This window comes from Alosa alosa, chromosome 17, assembly GCF_017589495.1.
Source record: "Alosa alosa isolate M-15738 ecotype Scorff River chromosome 17, AALO_Geno_1.1, whole genome shotgun sequence".
Classification (NCBI taxonomy): domain Eukaryota; kingdom Metazoa; phylum Chordata; class Actinopteri; order Clupeiformes; family Clupeidae; genus Alosa; species Alosa alosa.
Genome location: NC_063205.1, coordinates 19,850,006 through 19,871,989, shown reverse-complemented (window position 1 = coordinate 19,871,989; position 21,984 = coordinate 19,850,006). Strand labels below are relative to the sequence as shown.

The 21,984-nt window shown below is 41.7% G+C and overlaps 2 protein-coding genes across 2 annotated transcripts; both read left to right on the top strand.

The window, feature by feature from the left end:
- Positions 1-2,700: 2,700 nt before the first annotated feature.
- LOC125310274 (protein downstream neighbor of son homolog) lies at positions 2,701-10,679 on the top strand. The gene is made up of 10 exons (XM_048267538.1): positions 2,701-3,262; positions 3,707-3,787; positions 3,952-4,158; positions 4,494-4,672; positions 5,722-5,900; positions 6,245-6,344; positions 6,592-6,729; positions 7,015-7,213; positions 9,066-9,281; positions 10,112-10,679. The coding sequence occupies exons 1-10, from the start codon at positions 2,855-2,857 to the stop codon at positions 10,244-10,246; spliced, it is 1,842 nt and encodes a 613-aa protein (XP_048123495.1). The 5' UTR covers positions 2,701-2,854; the 3' UTR covers positions 10,247-10,679.
- A 3,769-nt stretch (positions 10,680-14,448) lies between these two features.
- LOC125310272 lies at positions 14,449-21,754 on the top strand. Its single transcript, XM_048267537.1, has 7 exons — positions 14,449-14,563; positions 16,462-16,529; positions 16,884-17,207; positions 17,914-18,261; positions 19,285-19,383; positions 20,233-20,280; positions 20,607-21,754. Exons 2-7 carry the CDS (start codon positions 16,484-16,486, stop codon positions 20,717-20,719), a joined length of 978 nt encoding a protein of 325 aa, XP_048123494.1. The 5' UTR covers positions 14,449-14,563; positions 16,462-16,483; the 3' UTR covers positions 20,720-21,754.
- The last annotated feature ends 230 nt before the right edge of the window (positions 21,755-21,984 follow it).

Sequence of the window (21,984 nt, the reverse complement as noted above, 5' to 3'; positions counted from 1 at the left end):
TCCTCTCCTAGTAGTGTCATCTTGTGCTGATGGGACAGATCTGGTCAGCCCGCTGACTGTGTGCCAACTGCCAACACAGAGCACACCCTACCCAGCTGCCCCGCTGTACACTGCTATTCCTGACCCCACAAGAATTTACACAGACAAGTATACAAGCCCTGACCTGCCCTCTGCCCATGGCCATTTCCTCACCGACACCCTCACCACACACACACACACACAAACACACACACGCACACCAACTTTAATTGTCTCTCAGTTTGTTGAGTACAGGCATGTATTTTATTTTAAAGGAAGGGGGAGAAAATGGCACACACACACAAACACAAATGTCTGAAATTACACAATATATTAATGAGTGCTAGACATACTAGAGAGAGAGAGAGAGAGAAAGAGGTGGGGGGCTGCAGAACTCCAGGGCTCAGAGGATGCTGGCTGAGGGATGGAAGGCCTTAACTGTAATCCTGCTCCAGGACTGCAGCCAATGGCCATAAAATCAAATAGTCTTTATAAAAAGAGCAGCAGGACACCACCACACCACCCACACAAATACCAGTGCAGTGTGTGTGTGTGTCGTGTGCGTGTGCGTGTGCGTGTGTGTGCTTTTGAAGAAGCAAAAAGGGAGGGGGACTCTCTTTATAGTTGTGTGGTGTGTGTGTGTTGTGAGCAAGAGATATAACACAACTTCACAACTTGGGTGTGTTTACATGAAACTAAACTGAAACAACCTCTGTCCTTTAAATGAAATTAATTTGATCCTTGTCAGACACAAATGGAGAGCCTTCACAATGAGCTTCACCAAGAGAAGGATCAGTTGTTAGGCTACAGTGTATCACAGACTGTGGCACAATACTACCACCTGGTGGTCAGCTGCTGCACACACAAAATTAATTTCTTCTCAAAAGTTTACATTCACATCTACATCATCATCTTTAATGTTTACTTACAGCACAAAATGTAAGGGAAAGGGCCAAATCACTGATAGAATATTAATATGCAGAAAGTGGTCTGTATGTCCTGAAATATTTCCAATTATCATTTCAATTAAATCAAGGTTGAAAGGTGCATGACTAAATGACATTCATCAACCAGTGAAGGGTGAAAGTAGACCTACAATATTCTGCCTGACACACAGAGAGAGAGAGAGAGAGAGAAATCAATGGCCATTTTGCTGACATCTTCACTAGACATGACGGTCATTAATCACAACTGTAATGGCATGGTAATGATAAACAGCAGGAAATTAAATTATTTGAGTTGTCTATGCACATCGTAGGCTACCCATCCATATCATCAACAACACACTTTTACACATGTTTGGGTCTGTGCAAAACAGTCCAATGTGTCAAGCCTACTTTCATTATGATATGGTGAGTTCTAATATTTCCTGTAAACAGGGTCAACTTCTCTTTTCTATATAAATATAAGTCAGTGCAAAGGTATTTTCATTTACATTTATGACTCGTGTTTTCTCCATGTCAGGTCTGTGAGTGACATGTACACCTTTATCACCTCAAAATTGTATCCTAAACAAATGTAGTCTAAGATTTTATGTATTAATTCATTTAAATAGGCCTAGGCCTACTACATAAATCCCTCAACCTAAAAAGTATGTTTAATTAAGCCTGATAAAACAGGCTTCCTGAAACAATTAAGATGAAAAGACAGAATTAGTGCTACAAAACATTACAAAATTACCAACATCAAATTAGGCTACGCAATGAAAACATTACTTAAACCAAATTTAGGCCTAGGCCTACATGCCACCAGCATGTCATTCATAGATATTAGAAAGCTAGATACGCCATTGTCCATCCAAGTTCTAAGTGGCATACGTGAACACGGCCGCCATATTGCTGGGGGCAAACACCTTACTGTCTATGGGCAAAACACTTGCCAGCAAACAGAGACATCTGTCTGTTTTCCAATCAGACTCAGAGACACCTGTATCTCCACTGGCCTCCAGTGATCGTTGCCCCCACCATGATGGCGGCGCTATTTACGTACGTTCATGGGCGGATTATGAACTTTCGGGCCCCTGGGCCCTGATGTATTAAGGGCCCCCCACTTATTGTTGTATATGTGGAAGGGGGGTTTGGGGGTCCTCCCCCAGAACATTTTTAATTTGTTTGATGTGATTTCCTGTATTCTGGTGCATTTTGGGGATGGCCAATACTAAATTCAATCAGATTCATAGCCTACATCCTGATTTGTTGATATTGAGGCAATGATTCCATGCAAAGGCTTGGGCTTCAGGGCCCCCTGACCCCTTGGGCCCCTGGGCCTGGGCCCGGTAGGCCCGTGCAGTAATCCATCCCTGCGTACGTTCTGGAGCCCAATGTGGTATCTAGCTTTCTAATAGCCTATCTATGATGCCACTCATCTCCCCTGCACATCTTTCTGTAGCCTATAGGGTGGATTGCCCTAATGTGGGACATTTTTGTTTTTGGACTTAGGCTATAGTAGGCTATACTAGGCTACAGTGTGAAGGTAACACATTAAATCCACATCCAATTTTGATCGCAGAACCCTACAGCTTTGTTTTCAGTTTCCCAAAGTTTCAGTGACATTCATTAGTTTGGGGAAGAGCCACAACCACTGGAGCTTAGGTGTCCCGCAACATTAGGACAATTTAGCATAAGTGTGCTTAGTGCGCATGTCTGTTGTGGATAGCCCGCCTCCAAATTTGAGCGGGCCACTCCGTCTCGCGCGAAATTTGTATTGTGTCAAACAGGAACCACCGGAGAAAGAAAACATCAACATCAGACCACGAACAGTAACGTTGACGTTAGTTTCTAGCAGTTTACTTACTACAACTCTTTGTTTTAACGTATTGTTTAAGCTTACAGCAGCAATGGAACAGGCCGGGTACTCCCCAAGTTTTAAGAAACCTGCTGATATTATGCGAATGAGAAGGAAGCGAGCAAGGAGTGAGGGAGTTAGCCCCAACGTCCGTAAATCTCTATCGGTTCCTGGGACTCGTCCATTCTCACCAGGGCCATCGCTAAATGCTCCTAATCGTCCTGGTGGAGGAGGCCAAAAACGGAGGAATCCTTTCGCGAACATCGAAAACACTTACAACAGCCCGAAGAAGAGAGCAACTTTTCGATCCGACGGAGATGTGGATGATTTTTTAAATTATAAAAATCGTGCCCCTGTCGAGACAGACGGGGAGAACTCGGCACATTATGCAAACACGACTTCATTATCCTACTTGGACCAGTTTGTACAAGAAGCCAAAACCAGTGAAAAGTTGCTGGAGGTAACGTTAACTAACTAGTCAAATTATGTAATAAGAGCAACCTATTCGCAGGAGTGCAACTTTACTTTATGTAAAATACCTATCAGGTTGGTTTCACTGTAAACAAGTGGGTAACTAGCAGCTAGCGAAAAGATTGCTAACGTTACCCTGAAACCGGTTTAAAGTTATGTTTAGCCTACCGCTGCATAGATGCTTTAAAACCAGTCTTTTAGATAAGCAGTCAAAAACGTATTGTGCTCTGCTGTTGCTTGCAGCACGTCATGAAATGTAACTTTATCTAGTTCAACCACAGTTAACGTTATTATTCTTAATTACCTGTTTAAATGTTTAATTTATTTATCTATCTTGAAATTGGTGATCAAGATACTAGTTGTATAAATATGTCGTTTGACTACATGTTTTTGCATTGTATTGAATTCTCGAACGCCTTACAATATTTTCCAGACTCCTATTTCCATCTCCAAAGATGATTCCCTGTTTGAGGCAGATTTGTTTGAAGACGGGAAAACCACTGCCTTGGTTAAGGTAATTTGTCTTGCTAGGCAACTCTTAGCTGACTGTTTTCATTTCAGTGACTCCTGTTACTAATATCTCTCTTGTAATCTCATCTGTTACTAATATCATCTCACTGTTTTCAATGACTCCTGTTACTAATACCATGTCGCCTGCCTGGACTGTCTTTTCTATAGAGTCCCCAGCACCATGCTGCTGTTGAAGAGACTCCTCCAGTGTCTGAGTGTCCAGAATACCCTGCCGACTGGAGTCTGAAGACGCGTCTGCTGTTCACCTCATCTCATGCCTTTTCATGGGCAGAGCAACCCAAAGCTCAGGAAGAGGCGCAGGGCTTGACCCAACACTGCAGGGCAGAATATGCCTGTCTTCCTCAGAACATACAGGTGCTGATTAGGCTACTTACTTGCTCCCCTAAACATGAAACAGATAGGAGGTCATGGTTAAGACCACTACATGCACTCCAACAAATCCTACACATTCTTAACTTAACAATGAGAAAATGAAAAATATACTGTGTATAAATTTACTTGGAATCAAGCAAGATAGTTTTACTCGGTGCATCAGAAATCAAGAAACACCTCCTGAAGGAAATATCCCCAGCTCATTAATTGACAGCTCCTCTGTGTGTGTGTGTGTGTGTGTGTGTGTGTGTGTGTGTGTGTGTGTGTGTGTGTGTGTGTGTGTGTGTGTGTGTGTGTGTGTGTGTGTGTGTGTGTAGGATCCTCGATCGTGTCCAGAGCTGCGCTGCGGCTTTCAGCAGGCTCTGCAGTACTGGCAGCACCCGTCCTTGCCCTGGCTGTCCCTGTTCCCGCGGATCGGAGCTGAGCGCAAGTTTGCTGGCAAAAGCTCACCATGGAGCCAGGATGCGGAGCTGCAGCAGAGCATGATGCGCGAGTGGTGAGGAGAGACTGTGTGTGTGTGTGTGTGTGTGTGTGTTTTAATGCTTAGATGAAGACTGAGGATGTTTCTTGTAGTTTTAGTTTTCTTCTTTGCTCTCCAGAATTTTTAGCACACTTGCTAAAGATGTTTGAAAAGACTTACTAAAAAACTATTATAAATCCATCTTAATATTATATTTAAAAGCACCTTTATTTAAGGTTAGTTTAATTCTGGGTGCCTTGATAAATGGTTGGTAAAACTTGGTAATGGTTGCTGAAAGGCAGTCCAAAGCACAGATCGGTATTCACTCAAATGATTAAGTAAACACAAAATCTAGACCTTCAACCTAACTCCAACATTTTCAGAATAAAATGTATTTATTTAATTGATGGTGATGGAGTCTGGCTGGCTATATATTTAATTTATTTGCTGACTTAAAGGTACTCTAAGCAGTGTTTCCCTCAGAATTGAATTCTATTTGTGGTGGTAGGTTTGCAGAATTAACTTGAATGCAACAGTTTTTATCAAATTAGTGCAGCGTGGTTATGGTGCTAACCAGATTTAAGCACAATTTAGTACAACCTGGAAAATCATTGCGTGGTGGTCAATGTTGATATTGTGGTGGGCCGCCACAAATAAGTAAATGTATGGGAAACACTGCTAAGCGATGCTGGGTAACGCCACATCTGTTGACTTTCAAACAAAACGGAGAGCTAGCTCGCTACTTCCTCCCCCTCCCTCCCGTGCTGCTCCCGTGCAATTGAAAGTCTCCTAAACGCGCATCTCGTCTGTGATTTTCTGGAACAGTTTGTTATGTTTTACAGTGTCAGAACACAGACAGCTAGCGGCTGGTTAGGTGATATTTGCAGTAAGTGACATAAAATGTTTTAGCCTAAAAAACATGTGGCATCGCTTAGAGCACCTTTAAGACAACGTTTGATAAACAGCAAGGGTAATAATTCTGGAGAGCACTAGTCTGTCAGATGACTTGTCCTTGACTGTAAACAGACTGACAGAATGATTTCCATCCTGGTCCTTTCCCTCGTGCTCCTGCTCCTGTGCTGTAGGTCGGTGAGCCTGACGTCCCTGTACAGCCTGCTGAAGGCGCGCCTGTGCCCCTACTTCTACCTGTGCTCCTACCAGTTCACCGTGCTCTTCCGCGCCTCCGGCCTCAGCGGCGCGCCGGGCCTCACTGCACTACTCACGCCCACCACCAGGGGGCTGCGTGAGGCCATGAAGGCAGACGGTGAGAGATCTCTGGCACACGCTGATGCGGTGACAGACGCTAGTGTTATTGCTGGCTTGCATGCAGCACACAGATGCACAAACACACTGGGAATTTACTGGAAATGTCCACTTGTGTCATTCCCCGCCCCGTGTTTTCCCAGATCACTACCACATGCACACACCAACCCTAAACTTATAAAAACAGCAATTCAACTGTAATAAAAGGTTGCAATTATAGTTGTTATTATTAATCGTGCAATTTTCACAATGAGGAATTGAATGTTTGAAGTGGTTAGTAAGTTGTAGTAAAGGAACAGATTGTTAAACGTGTGTGTGTGTGTGTGTGTGTGTGTGTGTGTGTAGGGATTGAGTTCACACTGCCCCTACTGGAAGATAAAAGGAAGAGCAAGGAACACAGTGATGAGTGCAAGTCTGCTGAGGGAGAGGACCCACACAGCTCAGCGTGAGTCTCTTTCTTTCTTTCTTCTTACTTTCTCTGTTTGTTTGTTTTGTTTCTTTCTTTCTCTCTTTGTTAGTTTCTGTCTCTCTTTCTCTCTCTCTATTTCTCCCCTCTGCTCTCATTCTCTTCTCTCACTGTCTTTCTCACTCACTCACACACAGACACACAAATCCTTAGAGTTCCATTTGAAAAAAAAAATGATGTGATTAGGTCACATGTTCTGACTATCCTGGTCTATTCTTTGCTACAGTTCTGGAGAGCACAGTGACCAAGAGGTGGACAATGGTGTGGATGAAGATGACGACGATGATGATAGTGGTTTCTCCTGGCTTAAAGAGATGGGAGTTCAGGATAAGATTAAGAAGCCAGACTCCATCACCATCAAACTGTATCCTTTTAGTGTTTATGTGTGTGCCTGTATGTGTGCGCCTGTGTATGTGGATGTGCGTCTTAATTCTTAGGAATCAATTGAAATAGCAAGTGTTACCCATCTCTTGCTCCTGTATAAGTTAACTCAAGAGTAAGTGGTTTCATGTAGCTAGGCTAAACAAAACAATTGAGAATCTTTTAGGAGGTTTACCATTTAAGTCTAAGTTAACATGGCTCAGTGTAGGGCGTCCATTTTGTTTCTGTTGCAACGTGGCAGTAGCCCTCCTTGACCTGCGTCCCTCAGTCATAAAGAGCGCAGCTCCGTGTGTCTGGACCACAAGCCCGAGTCTGTGGTCCTGGTGAAGGGTGCGCACACACACACGCTCATCAACTTCCTCATCAACTGCAAGAGCCTGGTGGCGGCGGCTGGTTCTCAGGCAGGCCTGCCCCCCACGCTGCTGGCCCCCAGTGCTTTCAGGGGGGCCACTCTACAGACGCTCAAGGTGAGGCACACACACACACACACACACACACACACGCACGCAGTTAAACACAGCTCTAGGGCTGCACGATTTGGGAAAAGTATCTAATTGCGATTTTTCTGACTGATATTGTGATTGCGTGATTGCAGTGTTAATTTACTGTCTGTAAAAGTTGCAGCACAAGAGGCTCTTCTAGAGAGCCCCGTACCTAGGTCCAAAAAGAATTTACAATCATTTACAATCCTTTGAAAGACTGCAGTATGACATGGAGACACATGTATAAAAATTCATATCTAGCCTTGTTGGGTGACAAGCTTAAACGGGAGGCGAGTGTAATGCACTGATATTAATATTAGCTAGCTGTGCTAGATAGACTTGCATGCATGTTACAAGGACACTGGGCCATGTCATGTAAGGAACATAGTGCTGACAAAAAACGGAAACATAGCCTACATTGCCACTTCAACTTTATTATTTTATGGTGAATAATGTTACACTACTGTGCACAGCCTCAAGCTTCTCTGACGTGACGAAGCTAGCACGTTATTAGTAGCAGTTAGCTAACTATGCTAACGTTAGTTATATGCAAGTCTCCTCCAAGTGACAATCATTTTATACACAATGCTGGCAATGCATTGAGTTGACTGTGGCTTAATCCACAGATGTGGTAGGGCACTGTTTCGTTATGGTTTGGAGTAGGCTAACCCTTTGCTTAAAATAGTGGAGATCTGGGACGAGAGAATTTAATCTAATTTAACATAATTACAGAAAACTTAATCAAGATTGAAAGGCATTTTTCTGTGTATCGGTGTTGCGTTAATCCTACATATGTCATTGGACTGTCCTTTTCAACTCATCACTATAAAATCCCATAAAACCGGACAAAAGTCAAGGCTCCCAATACATTTCTATGGAGCCGTAAGGTGGAGTTGACGGGCCATGTCTGCCTGCACGGAGCTACTGGACTGTAATTGGCTCATCTTCGTTCGATGGGCGGAGTTTTGCGAGCGGTCAATTTGCGATATGATTTTTGAATGTCAATGAATTGATTCGGTTCAATATCCCAAATGTCTCTTTAATTTGCCACCCCTGATTGGTGAGCACGCCTGGTGCACCAGAAGCACAGCACCCCTGACTGACTGTGAAGCTCACCAATCAGAATTTCTGTGCCCCTCACACACTACGCACACCCACCAACCAGAAGTGGCATAGTCAAGGAGGATGAAGTTAATATAGAAGTCAGAAATGTGACAAAATTAACTGTGCAGAATTATTTGTAGCTTTTGCAATTGGGTGATTTCGTCGGTTCAACATACCTCAACACCGCTTACACACACACGCACACACACACACACACACACTCCGTACACACACACACACACACACACACACACACACACAGAGCTCGATACTTCTGTACGTATGTATAGCACCTTATGTCTGAGCACACTGTATGCGGCCAAGTGAAGAACACACACAGATGTGCAGCACCTCAGTGTGCAGACGGACCGTGCATGGCCATGGGTTGAATATGATCATCTAAGCACAAAGTCTATTCACTAAATTCTACATACTTGTCATGTACACACACTTCATCTCTGCTAATTCAGAGGACTGGTGGGTAGAAGAATACACACACACACACTCAAATTAAAATTTGAAAATGTGTACGTCTACCAGACACAAATTCGTCAAATTCACCAGCCACTCAATATTAAAATATTACTTTGTGTCTACCAGCCACACTCATATTTTACCAGCATTTGGCGTGGCTGGTGCTAATTGCTAATTTCCATCCCTGACACACACACACACACACTTTGTGATAATCTGTCGTTTAGACATTTGTATTCATCATGACTCCTGTCCACAGGCACGCAGTGTGAACGTGAAGACACAAGTGCGGACAGGCTACCAGGATTTGTGCAGTCTGGAGGTCACAGGACCCATAATGCCTCACTCCCTTCACATGCTCACTCAACTGTTGCGCACTGCCCAGAAAGGGTCCTTCAGTGCTGGACTGTACACGCACGAGCCCACAGCCGTCCTCAACGTGCCTGTCTGCAAGAATGCGGAGCCTAAAGAACAGGTTAGATATCATACAACCTCACATGAGCACACACACAATTGCACAGTAAGACATTTAATGTTACTTAACAAATATAAAGACCTAGTAACAAAGACAAGCGATGTGAAAAACATCTTTGAATATGAATTTTAGATTGTAAGATTCTTCATTCTTGCTCCAAGAACACATACACTTTTTCGTGGTTTGTAAACCACAGGTTGGTGATATCTTGGTATCATTTTAAAATTGACCCATAGTCCTATTGTTCAAGCTCATCGCATGCAGCCCATAGGAAAAAAATGATGCAATTTGGGACAACAGGCCAAGTTATGGACAGGCAGCTTAAAGCAGACCCATTGGGGCAGTGGGGAGTTACTTTCAGTTTCAGTTTTGATGGCCTTATGGGTCTGCTTTAAGCTGCCTGTCCATAACTTGGCCTACATTGTCCCAAATTGTCTTATTCTTTTTCTGATGGGCTGCATGTGGTTAGCTTATACAACAGGGCTATGGGTCAATTTGCACTGAACTTACACTTTAAATTGGTGCAATAAACTGTTACCAAATAATTTCGGCTCCTTCCCAGACCAACCTGCAGAGCAAATTTAAATTCTAGTTCTCCCTGGCATTTTTAAAATCATGTCCCCAGAGTGTAGCACTGTAGCTGCTTGGCTGTCCTAACTGTTAGCTGCAGCAACTTGAGCTAGGTAGCACTGAATAAAAAAAAAAAAAAAAATCCTGTACCGACAGTACTGACTGACCTCCAGAAACCGAGATCTATGTGAAAAATTGCTGGAGATTTCCTTCAGTGCATTTCTGCTCTTTACTAATGCCTGTTTCCTCCTCGTTACCAGGTCGATGTGGGAGCTCCCTCTGGGTGCGGTCTGTCTCCAGCAACACTACAGCAGATCGTGGAGCCAGCGTCCCTGGGTAAATCCGCCCTGCGCCAGTTACACCTGAGAGGCTACGGGTACACCTGGAAAAGCTGAGGCGTGCGCAAAGGCCCTCATACATTTTTAATATATCATCTTAGTTTTTAATGCACACATATTTGCCCAAATGCACACAAAGCCACAAGATACACAACTTCAGCACTTGGTTCTCCATTTGAAAGTAATATGGGAAGTGACTAAAGGACATCACAGCTCTTTTATTCACAGAGAACCAGAGCTTCACTAGACATGCAGTAACTAAAATATTCAACAATCTTTCTGTCCCTTTACCTTTGTAAAGTTGAGAGAGTGTGTGTGTGTGTGTGTGTGTGTGTGTGTGTGTGTGTGGTCTCAGGACACAGCTTAATGTCACAGCTTAATGTGTATTTAGAAGTTTTGATAAGTCTTTTTATGAATTTGTGATTGCGCCCTGTATGTGAGTGATTAAAAAGAGCAGTTGGTTTTTGTGTCATGAAATATGGTTTTTGGTGTTTATTGTTATGGGTTGTTATGCCCTTTGTGTTTTGTCTCTTTCTGTTGCCCTCTGTTTACTCACCTCCACCCAGTTTTGCAGTCAAAAATTCATGGCAGTTTTTAATTATGGTTGAGAAAAAAGGCCTAGTTTTGCTTGCCAGACAGATCAGAAGCTTCTTATATTAATACACAATGCCTTTCTACATTACTACTCATAATGTCATGCCTTTCAATAATCACATCAATGACAACACGTGTTCATACATGCAAATACATTCCTATTGTGCAGCTTAAATACAGTTAAGTGGTATGCTGCAACATCAGGGATGCTCTTTCAACTGTTCTTCATTTATAAATGTGTCACAATTTGCCTTATTCACGTGGCGACCATAATGTAAACCAAGAGGAGGCGATGGGGTACACTGGCTATCATAGAACACAACAATGAAATGGTTTGCATACCCCATAGCCTCGTTTTGATTTACAATGGTCTGTGTGAATAAGGCGAATAAGCATTGCCAAAAAAGTTCCGTCCGGAGAACGAATGCTGTAACATTTAGCTTCCACTATTGAGGTCAGTTTGCAGGGTTATTGGCCTTTGAGCCACAAGTGTAATGCTGAGTGGGGTAGACTCTGGAGAAAATATGACTCCATGGAACCTAGGCTAGCTTCGTAGCGTCTAACAGCCCAATGTGGATAGACCACACAGATCTGTTACCAATCAAGGACCATCCAATATTGTTTTTCAGCCCTGTAGCTTGTTTTCAAAGATTTTAATGATGTACTGTAGATGATGATATCCCCACATTATTCACAATTTAATTTTAAGAAGCTTTATTCTTATATTGTTTCATCATTCAGCACGGATCATCTCCAACATGAGCTTATTGGTCTCCTTTTCAATCTGTCTTCTCAATTCCACATTCACCTTTTCTCCATCCTGATGCTTTGTCAACATTTCTTTAATGTAGCAAAGGAGTTTAAGTTCAGAGACCCCTAGAGTAAAGTAAGCATTTATCGGTGAAAAGGGCAGATTGACATTTATAACTATTAAATAATAATAATTAATCTAATTTTAGAAGATTACTTATTTGGAACCTGTCACATATAAATGCAGCCATGTTATTGCATGATTTAACAAACATGAAAAATGTGTCATTGCCAGTAGTTGTCTGCTACACATGTATAAATGGAGTGCTGTTGCTGAGTACATGGACACGGTCAAAAAAGCTTTTCACTTTCCGCAACCCTCCCGGGGTTGTTAGATAACCAACCGTAAATTCTGCATCCCTTTCCGGATGTTCTTAATGCCTACAAGCTTTTCAATAGCAAAAGTTTTGGAAATTAACTGCCATGTTGATGTTGTTTCATAGGCTATATGGTGAAATATCTTTATTTTAAATGTCAGGCTTATCTGAGATAGTCAAGCAGAAAGAACACAAAGTATTAACCCTTTATCTGATGTATAGTCTCCTCCCTTACAGGCTATATGAGTCAGCATATTGCTTCTCTGTACAGATTCAAACTATGTTTGTTTATTTGTTTATTTTGCATTCTGACATTAAGTGACTCAAATAATTAATACCACATACCCTTCGCTGGTTGAGTAGTGTGTACAGTCAGTTCTGAGGACTCCTGAACCCCATTTCTCTTTTCCGAGACAGGGAGCCACCCTGATTCACATCTGCCTGGTTTTATTTGAGCACATACAACCTCCTCCTTTTTCCTGGCAGATGATGAGCTAAAGCTTTCTTCATCCTCTGCCTCTCCAATGCAGGTGTTATCTTCCGAGGCAAAGACCGAGCACAAAGATTTCATAAAGGAATCCATCACTGAGTCCCAGTCCCAGTGTCTCAGCATCCACTTAGATCAGAGCACTAACGAAAGTGAAAGTATTATTTGTATTGCTAGTCAGCATAAATGCCCAGCAAGATTTAATTTAATATGTATATCCTCCTGAATGTGATTCTGCATTAAAGTGGCTTTGAACTTCTGTGTAGCTACTAAATGTTACACTTTTGCCTTCTACACATCAAAGGTACACACATGAGATGTGATTGCTATATTAGATTTTAAGATCAGATGATATGCATCATATGATTAGTCACAGGTAAAAAGCAGTTATTTCAGTTAATCAAGTAAATTAATAGATAGGCAGCCATGTTACCTAATTATCAGACTCCAGTAAATGATAAAACATGTGGACAGTAGTTTTAAAAGAAGTGATACACAGTGTCAATATAATTAATGTTATGCTACAATAGGCACTAATGGTGTCAAACACCAACATCATGGTTTTTCATGTGTCATGTAACAACTTACGGTGTCAAGTTGCTTCTCTTTCATACTTCCTTGGTGTTCCATTACAATCTTGAAAGTCCTGGAGTCGTGGGTTTTGGCCAACCTCAGTAGAGGTGACCACCTCTCTAGACCCACTGCAGTTTGCCATTGAGTGTTGAGGATGCCATCATCTACCTGCTTCAGTGAACTCACTCTCACTTGGACAAAGTTGCCTGACAAACGTGCATAAATATCCTGAATATTTCCAACTAGCCACGATATGACAAAATAGTACAAACATGAACCATTAGTAATAAACAGACATACAATCAAGTGGAAAGACACACAAGTTAACTCTCTTTCAATTGGTAGGTTAAATTCTAAGATGGTCGAAACAGTTGAACCCCTTGAAGGATTATGAACATCATGCATTTTACAATGAAAAATAAACAAGAGATTGTTTGCCACAGCCCTGCAGAATTCAGAAAGAAATCCTGCAATATGTTATCTCTGTAAACAAACAGATGGCAGTGGTATCCCTGATGAGTTTTCAGGATTTCATGTTTTCAATGTCACCATGAGATCACAATGCCTTCTTCATCTTGTGAGTCTTTCCAATTGAATAGGGTGACATTTCTTTTTGACTTTTACTGGATTTAGAGTATCACTAGTGTGACTCATCAATGAAATGTGTTTTTTTTTTTACCATGACGCAAATCATATCATAGGTAACACAACATGGGGGAGAATGCTAAAGTCAACAAGAACCTGATCCCAATAATGACATGTCAACATTCCACATGCATCAATCTTAATCATCAGTGTTACACAAAGTAATAGTTCAAAACGTTAAAAAGAACTATATTTCAACCTACAATTTGGTATAAATGTTTGTTCAGGAAACTATTATTAATTATTAATTATGAATACTATTAATAATTATCAATTATTCTAATGCCCTCTATATCAAAGTAATGCCCATGCTTATTCGGCAGCCATAGCATCCAGCTCGTTTTCCATAACAAAACAACATCAAGTGCAAAATTTAAAATCACTTGACGCACACTGTCCTGTCATACAACCTGCACCCCATGTGCAGTCTTCATAGACCTCTGGGCCCTAGTTGCCATCTAATATTTCCTGTCAGGCAGACAGCTCTGTATTACATGCTTGCACTTTACAGTCTAGCTATTGCAAGAATTTTCTAATTGATCTGACATTAATATGGGTGATAAAATAAGGGTTAGACGGGGTGAGATGGTCTAAACATTTATTTACTTATTTTACGGACAGACAGGAAGAACTCAACGGTAATATTTGCTATTGGTTTGTGGTGCACGCGCTTTACAGTGCGACTCTGGATTTATGTGGGGGCCGATCGCTTCGCCAACTATGATGGTATGGGTACACGTGCTTTACCCTGTAGCCAGCTAAGCATTTATCGCTGCTATTGGGTAACTTAATTGTAATTTAATGCAATATATTGAAATTCGAGAGGCGAGAAAAGCATGGGCGATGACTGCTAAAAAAAGACAACGTTTGAAAGCTGCAAGTGAGGCATACAACTAGTCGCACCTCTCACGTTGATTCGTTTATCTCATCGTGATAACTTGCAATTTGGTGAGTACACCTTTGGTTACGCATTTAATCTCTCACGGTCTACTGCGACGGTCGATATGGCATGCAAATAAAGTTAATCGCAGTCTGGGATTCTGCCAAGAGAATAGTTGTTGCATATTTTTTATGACTGGCGTGCTGATTTTAGTGTAACATAGGCCTATAGCTGTTTGTTGTAAACTGGCTTTTTTTGAGTTCTCAGTTTCATTGCCTGTGCGTTTTGTTAATTTAGCTGATTGTGTGGGGAGTAATACATCAAAAAGCAAACAAAAAATACTTTGAATTGTTTACGTGTAAGCATATAGGCATACCTTGCGATTTTTAATCTTTTATTGTCAGAGAGAGGTCAGGCTACATCCAGTTACATGGAAAAGTTCAATAATATGCGTTGTATGACCAAAAAAATAGGCTATAGTATAATGTTTGTTTTGGATTGCATTTTTGGATGCTATTTAAAATGGGTTTTCTTCGTTTATGAAGAAAAATAACGCTTTCATTACGCGAAGGTTAAAATAGCCTCACCACACATATTGATGGATATTTTTTTTTCTGCTTATCGGACGGTTTGCATGGACATTGGTTTGACATGGAAAACAGTTCCACTTCAGGGTAACAGTAACACTTCAGGGTTTCATCTGTCGGGGATCCCGGAGTCGTCTCGTGCGCATCGCGGACAGCTGCGCGGTTGGTGAGCCAGAGAATTCTGCAGCAGGATTGAGTTACTGATCACCTGACATTGTTCCGCCGCCTCGCCCTTCAACGTATTGGCAGACGTATAGTCCATTCGAGTCGAGCTATTCCGCTGGCACTAGCCCACGAATGACACCACTGTAACATTTTAGGAAGCGTAGTAAATTATTTGGACCCAGTGCACGTTTTAAATGGGCACTCTGCTCTCAGAAAATTTTTATTTCTAGACTTTGTCTTACGATGAGTTAATCATTCTTGCAGTTACTCGTGATATTGTTCAGCAAGCATGTTAAAGGTGCAGTCAGCGATTGTACAGCAAATCGTACATTTATTAGCAGACGCTTTTTCTCAAAAGAATGTCCATTATATTTAACCAACGACCAAACGAAATACATCAGCTCACCCGTCCATTTTGTATTCCCAGAGAAACTCCACACAGGGTTTCGCTCACATAATGGGCATCTACCAGGTCCTGAGGAGATGATTAAACGTGACAAAAAATGTGATGGGCTTAAAATTGCGTAGGATTGTTGACTCTGCCTTTAATCGGGATGATATGCTAGATGGATAAAACTGGATGAAAAATAGTCATTCAAATGTACATCGATCAGCCGAACATTATGACCGCCTGGCCCTATAGCCTACTTATTGTGTAGGTCCCTCTTTTGTTGCCATATTACAGCCCTGACCCCTTGACTCCACTAGACCTCTGAAGGTGTGCTGTGGTATCTGGCAAGACCTTAGCAGCAGATAGCTTAGGTGGGGCCTCCATGGATCGGACTTGTACGTCCAGCGCATCCCACAGATGCTCGATTGGATTGAGATCTGGGGAATTTGGAGGCCAAGTCAACACCTTGAACTCGTTGTATTCCTCAAACCATTTTGAAGCCAGATTTCCCTTGTGGCAGGGCACATTATCCTGCTGAAAGAGTCCACTGCCATCAGGGAATACCCTTTCCATGAAAGGGTGCACATGGTCTGTAAGAATGCTTAGGTATGTGGTATATGCCAAAGTAACAGCCACGTGAATGGCAGTCCCCAGTAGAACATTGCCCAAAGTGTCACACTGCCTCCGCAAGCTTGCCCTTTTCTCATAGTGCATCCTGGTGCGAAGTGTTGCCCAGGTAAACGACAGACACGCACCCGGCAACCCAACCCACGTGATGTAAAAGAAAATGCAGTTACATGCAGTTTGTCCTTTTTTTTTTCAGGGGAATCCTAAGTTGCAGCAGGATGAAGGTTCTTTGCTTGGCTCTGACTGTGATATTATTCTCAGCTGGTAAGAGGTTGGAACGTAGAGCTGGTCTAGACTGTAGAGTATGGCTTATAGATGACACATGGCTCCCTTGATGTGATGGGTAATACACATTCCTGATGATTTAGTAGGACTATGTTTTTGTAGAGGTAAAAACCATGAAAAGCATTTATAAGACATATGGATCTGTGAACACATGACAAGTAACTGTATGCAAAACTATTCCATGACCCAAAACACCTTAAATAAATGATACACATGATTTCTTTGTTGTTTTTTTGTTTTTTCTCTCTCCTTCTCCCATCCCTTCTCTCTCCTTCTCCCATCCCTTCTCTCTCCTTCTCCCATCCCTTCTCTCTCCTCCTTGCCACACTTCAGCAGCTCTTGTTAGTGCCCAAGATGTGCAACATGTGACTGTAGACTTTTGGAAGAACTTTACACTGACATGTGACCTCACGATGCACACAGACATCGCAGCACAGCAGCCACTGAACATCAGCTGGGAGGCCATGGGCAAGGACGTGGTGCGGTATGATGGAAATATGCACTATGGGTCGCTGTTTCAGAACAGGGCCTCAGCCACCTGGGACGATGGGAAGCTCTCGGTCACGCTGCATCCAGTGGTGTTGAGTGACGCGGACGTCTACGAGTGCTTGTGGCATGGCAGGAAGACTCTTCGCACGGTCATCATCACGGTTTTGGGTGAGTACGGACAAGAAGGCCTGCTCTTCAGGGGCTGTTACATGCAAAATCCATTTCAAAGGGAAGGCTGCCTGGTGTTACCGCAAATCTAAAATCTATGAATCCAGTAATTCACATGTATCACATATATATGGTCCAGTTTCAATTGGGTAGCTAAAGCATGACCTAGGTGTTCTCTTGGTTCCTTTGGATTATTGTGTGAGAGTGATAGTCATAATGTACCTTTAGATGTCTAAAATGTGAAGCTCAATGAAATTATCATTACAGTATATGATTGAATGGAACACAACCTTTTACAATATCATACAATGATATTTATAGTTTTGAACAGGTTGGCAAAGATATGCACCCCAAAATACAAAAAACTGGCAGTGTATCTCCCAACAGACTTGTGCAACATTGGTATCATCAATGCACAGGAGGCGTGTGCACACACATAAGAATTACCATTGAATTTGAAAACATTAAAATATAGTACATGGACTGGATTTATTGATTACTTGGCATGCTTTATATTGACCAGGCATAGCTTTGTTGATTGAGCTGCTGTTATAGATCTTTACTTTCTAAGGAAGGAACACAACTGGATAAGAAGCCATAGCCTAGAGATAATGCCCTTGTTTCATTCTGCTCATTTCTGTGTCCCTTTGTCTTCCTTCATATCTTACCCTCTACACCCACTCCTTTCAATTTTCCCTCAATGAAGAAACTTATTATGAAGAAGACATATTTGTTCGCTATGTGAACGACAGTGTCCGATTGCCCTGCTGGGGTATAATTTCTAAATCAAGAACTTTGGAAAAAGTGTCGGTCTATTGGAAGAAAAATGGCAAGGACCTCTACAGTCTGGTTGGAGGGAGGCCCCCAAATCCCCCCAGCTTCATGTACAACAATGCATTTATGAGCCAGGACCTGATCCAGGAATATGGTGAACTGTCCTTATTCATTGAAAACCTGTCACCTGAAGACACTGGAACATATAAATGTTGGTACAGTGACGACAACTTCGCTGCAGTGCCTGGGATACCAGGGTCGGTCGAACTTACAGTATTGGGTAAGGAGACACGTCCTTCTACATTTCAAGTCAAGTCAAGTCAAGTTTATTTATATAACGCATTTCATACACAGAGGTCATTCAATGTGCTTTACATAAATAAAACCAAATAATAATAACAAATAAAAGCATAGAAGGGCAATATAGTCAAAGAATAGTTCAAAAGGTAAAGATCATAATAAAAAGAAAACATAAAACACAAGGTAAAATCATTTAAAAATAAAGAATGATTAAAAAGACAAAATAAAAGACACAAGGTAGAATAATTTTCAAGACAGATTCAGAAATTATAACTCAGTGCAGTTAGCAGAAAGCATCTGAGAACAGTTTGGTCTTAAGTCTAGATTTAAAACTGGCTACAGTTGGGGCCTTTTTAATGTCATCCGAAAGTTGGTTCCAGAGCTGAGCCGCATAGCAGCTAAAAGCTGCTTCACCATGTTTAGTTCTAACAGCAGGTTTTACTAACAGGCTTTTCTCCTGAGACCTGAGAGGTCTGGAGGGTGTGTACTGCTGAAGCATGTCTGAGAGGTATTTAGGTCCTGCTCCATTAAGTGATTTATAAACAAGCAGTAGTGCTTTAAAGTCAATTCTGTGACTGGAAGCCAGTGCAGGGACTTAAGAAATGTATCAGCCAGCCTGTCAGCCACTTATCAACTGTTAGCTTAAACCTACCCCGAGCATTATATCACCATAACCCAAATACACGCTGACCCCCCATTAATGGATGAAAATGATCATCTGAGTCATCTTTCTCAGCAACTATGCGGCACAATGCATATTATATTATATTAGTTTGTGAAAGACCACATATTTAACCCTATATGAAATTACATTAATTTTATTGATTTCTTTGATGCTATGTGATGTGTTCTGGTAGAAACCATGAAAAAATTTACTTAAATGTACTAAATGTAAGAAAAACAAAGCGTTCTCTTTTTAAAATGTCCATATGGTCAAATTCAGAGTAGACGCTTTGGATGCTCCGTGCTGTTATGTGATTTGCTTGTGACATCCTCCCTACAGACTACATACTCCCAACTGAGATAGATCCTTTTGTCGTCAGCGACAACAGCAGCTCCAGCCCGACCTCCTATCCCACCATGGCCGACCAGGAACAGGAAGGTAAACAGGCATGGAGGGGACACACAGGCTCACTGTCACCCACACAGTCCCATTCAGAGAGGAACCTGTCTGCGACTTTGCAATAATGAAACATGACATATAGTATTTGAACAAGTTGGCTTGTTTGTTCTGTACATAAGCTGATGTTAATAGTATGAGAACTTCATTTGGTGTTTTGGTCACTAATGGATGGATGTCCAGAGGAATTTCATACAACTCCTTTTCGTTTCATAATAAGCAACTTTCCATTATCCTTTTTGATGGTTTTAGACAAATTGGGTACCCCTTTAGCACTAATGAGTACCCAGTACATTGGAAATTGATGAAATGGGTTATTCCTACATTGTGTCACCTTAAATATAAAGTTTGGGTGATGCATTCTCTGGGTTGATGATTGCTGTGGGTAGAATGGCCCTTGTAATGTAATTGACATGTAAGTTGCTTTGGAGAAAAGTGCCTGCTAAATGAATAAATGTGAAGTACATTGCACTGTTATGCAAATGCAGAATAGTCCTGTGGGCCAGATGACTAAATGAGTAAGCGACTGTGTTTTAAAATAGGTCAATAGCGCAAGAACTACTCCATAACATAGCTAATAAACACAGCCTTAAATGTCTACTGCTAAATGTCCTACTCATATTTATAGGGATGTGTAAGTCTGAATGCTGCATAACACTCCTCAAGGGCACTTCTGTTTGTGTTCACACTGTCTTAGAACATTCATATGGGACGGGGTGGGATGGGACAGTAATCAAAATACAACTTTTGTTTTTAATGTATTGTAGGCCTATATATGTTTGATTATTGGTAGCTGACAAGTGCATACATATGTTTATTTCATTGTAACAGAAGTCTGGCCAGAAATGCAGGGCACATCAGTTCCAGAAACCAGCCCGGGTAAGACACACCTCACAGAGGCCAATGCGCTGAACCAGACACTTCCACATAGCACCACAAACCCACACTGACTAAACACAATTGGCCACGTCAGACTCTAGATATCTGAATGGAACGAAAGCAATCACAAATATGTTTCCGGTTGACTATTAATAGTGATGTGTAAAATGTGTCAAATTAATCTAGACATATGTGACAGATGATCCTATATTTCTCTTTACCTATCAACCTTACACATCACTATAGCTATAACAATCCTGTCATAGATTTTGTCTTGACCATGTTGTATTAAAGGTATGAATTTTTTTTCTTTCACTTTCTCCAAGGTGCTGAGGAGACTGTACCCCCACTGCCGTGGGTTCGGATCGGAATAATCTCTGGGGTTCTGATCATCACGGCTCTCGTAATGGGACCACTGGTGGCTATGGGAAAGATTTAACACATCTTTTAGAAGAGAGGCGATCTGCGTTTTTTTTTTTTTTTTTTTTTTTTAAACATTCACAAACTAAGAATTATTTCTTTATTATGTGTGCTCAGAGATGTCACTGTTTCATCCAGTGGTAGGCAAGGAAAAACAACCAATCTTTCTTTCCTTCCTGTTGAAAAAAAAAAAAAACAATTCTGGGACTTAATTCTGCTGACTTTAAAGTTGTCAGGACCTGTAATTCTAAAGCATTCTGTAATGGTTTCTGGGACCAGAATGTTCTGGTCTTCACGTGAACCTGAATCATCATGAGCTAACCTGCTAATGTGGTGCTGGATTTGTCCATTGTGATGCTATACGATTACAGGCCCTCTGTGACAAGGGCTGAGAAGAGCATTCTCATTCCTACTCAGTTTTATAGCATAGGTGCTGCAGCTTTACAAGTAACCCTGAAATAGATCATCCAAAGTGAACTGTTTTCATCTGGACCATTATATGTCTAAGCAGGAGGCCTTGGCCAAGTAGCATGCTGGATATAATGGCAATGTTTAGTTTTGTCCAATTTGCTACCTCATTGACCTTTTAATTACCCGCTTCATGCTTATGTAGAAATAGTTACCAGTAGTGGCTAAACGTCGCCCATGAAGCCCTGTGTAGTGATACACAAGACTTGGCTGTATTGCACCACTGAGGTATTATCTTTCGTCCCAACAGTGCCTCAGTGCCTTATGTATAATCCATCAGGCCTATTTACGTGTGGCCTCTCGTGTAGGGAAACAGATATTGAGAGAGTAATGCTAGTCAAACTAAAAATACTTGAGCTCCTCTGAATGTGCTGCTGGGTGGGATAGAGGCAATGCTTATGAAATGGACAATGCAACCTATGGAACTTTTGTTTTTCTTTCTTTTGTTGGAGAAAGATCTCTTTTGTGCTTTGTACTTTGCAAAGTGTACATTAAAATGGTTAACCGCGAGTTGATCATATGTTGGAAGACTGAGTGTGTCTGATTCTTACACAAACCTGTTGCAAGAACACAGCAGGGCCAGCGATGCATACCTGCCATGTCCTGTATCGACTTTACCAACATATGATCCTGGGCCTGTGTATGAGTGTGAATATATATATGCATGCACGTATATGTGCACATGCCTTAGTATCAGTCTTCTGATAAGTGTTAAGCATTAGGCTGTCTTTCATCTACTGAACACGAGCCCTTGTGAATAAGGAGTGATAACCACGACTGCTGAAAAAGGAGTGTGAATGCCTATGTGGGTACTAC

Coding starts and splice junctions, on each gene's coding strand:
- LOC125310274 (XM_048267538.1), top strand. CDS start 2,855: ATGGAACAGGCCGGGTACTCCCCAAGTTTTAAGAAACCTGCTGATATT. Junction 6,345..6,591: donor GAGGACCCACACAGCTCAGC/GTGAGTCTCTTT, acceptor TCTTTGCTACAG/TTCTGGAGAGCACAGTGACC. Junction 6,730..7,014: donor GACTCCATCACCATCAAACT/GTATCCTTTTAG, acceptor TGCGTCCCTCAG/TCATAAAGAGCGCAGCTCCG.
- LOC125310272 (XM_048267537.1), top strand. CDS start 16,484: ATGAAGGTTCTTTGCTTGGCTCTGACTGTGATATTATTCTCAGCTG. Junction 17,208..17,913: donor GGTCATCATCACGGTTTTGG/GTGAGTACGGAC, acceptor CCCTCAATGAAG/AAACTTATTATGAAGAAGAC. Junction 20,281..20,606: donor AGTTCCAGAAACCAGCCCGG/GTAAGACACACC, acceptor ACTTTCTCCAAG/GTGCTGAGGAGACTGTACCC.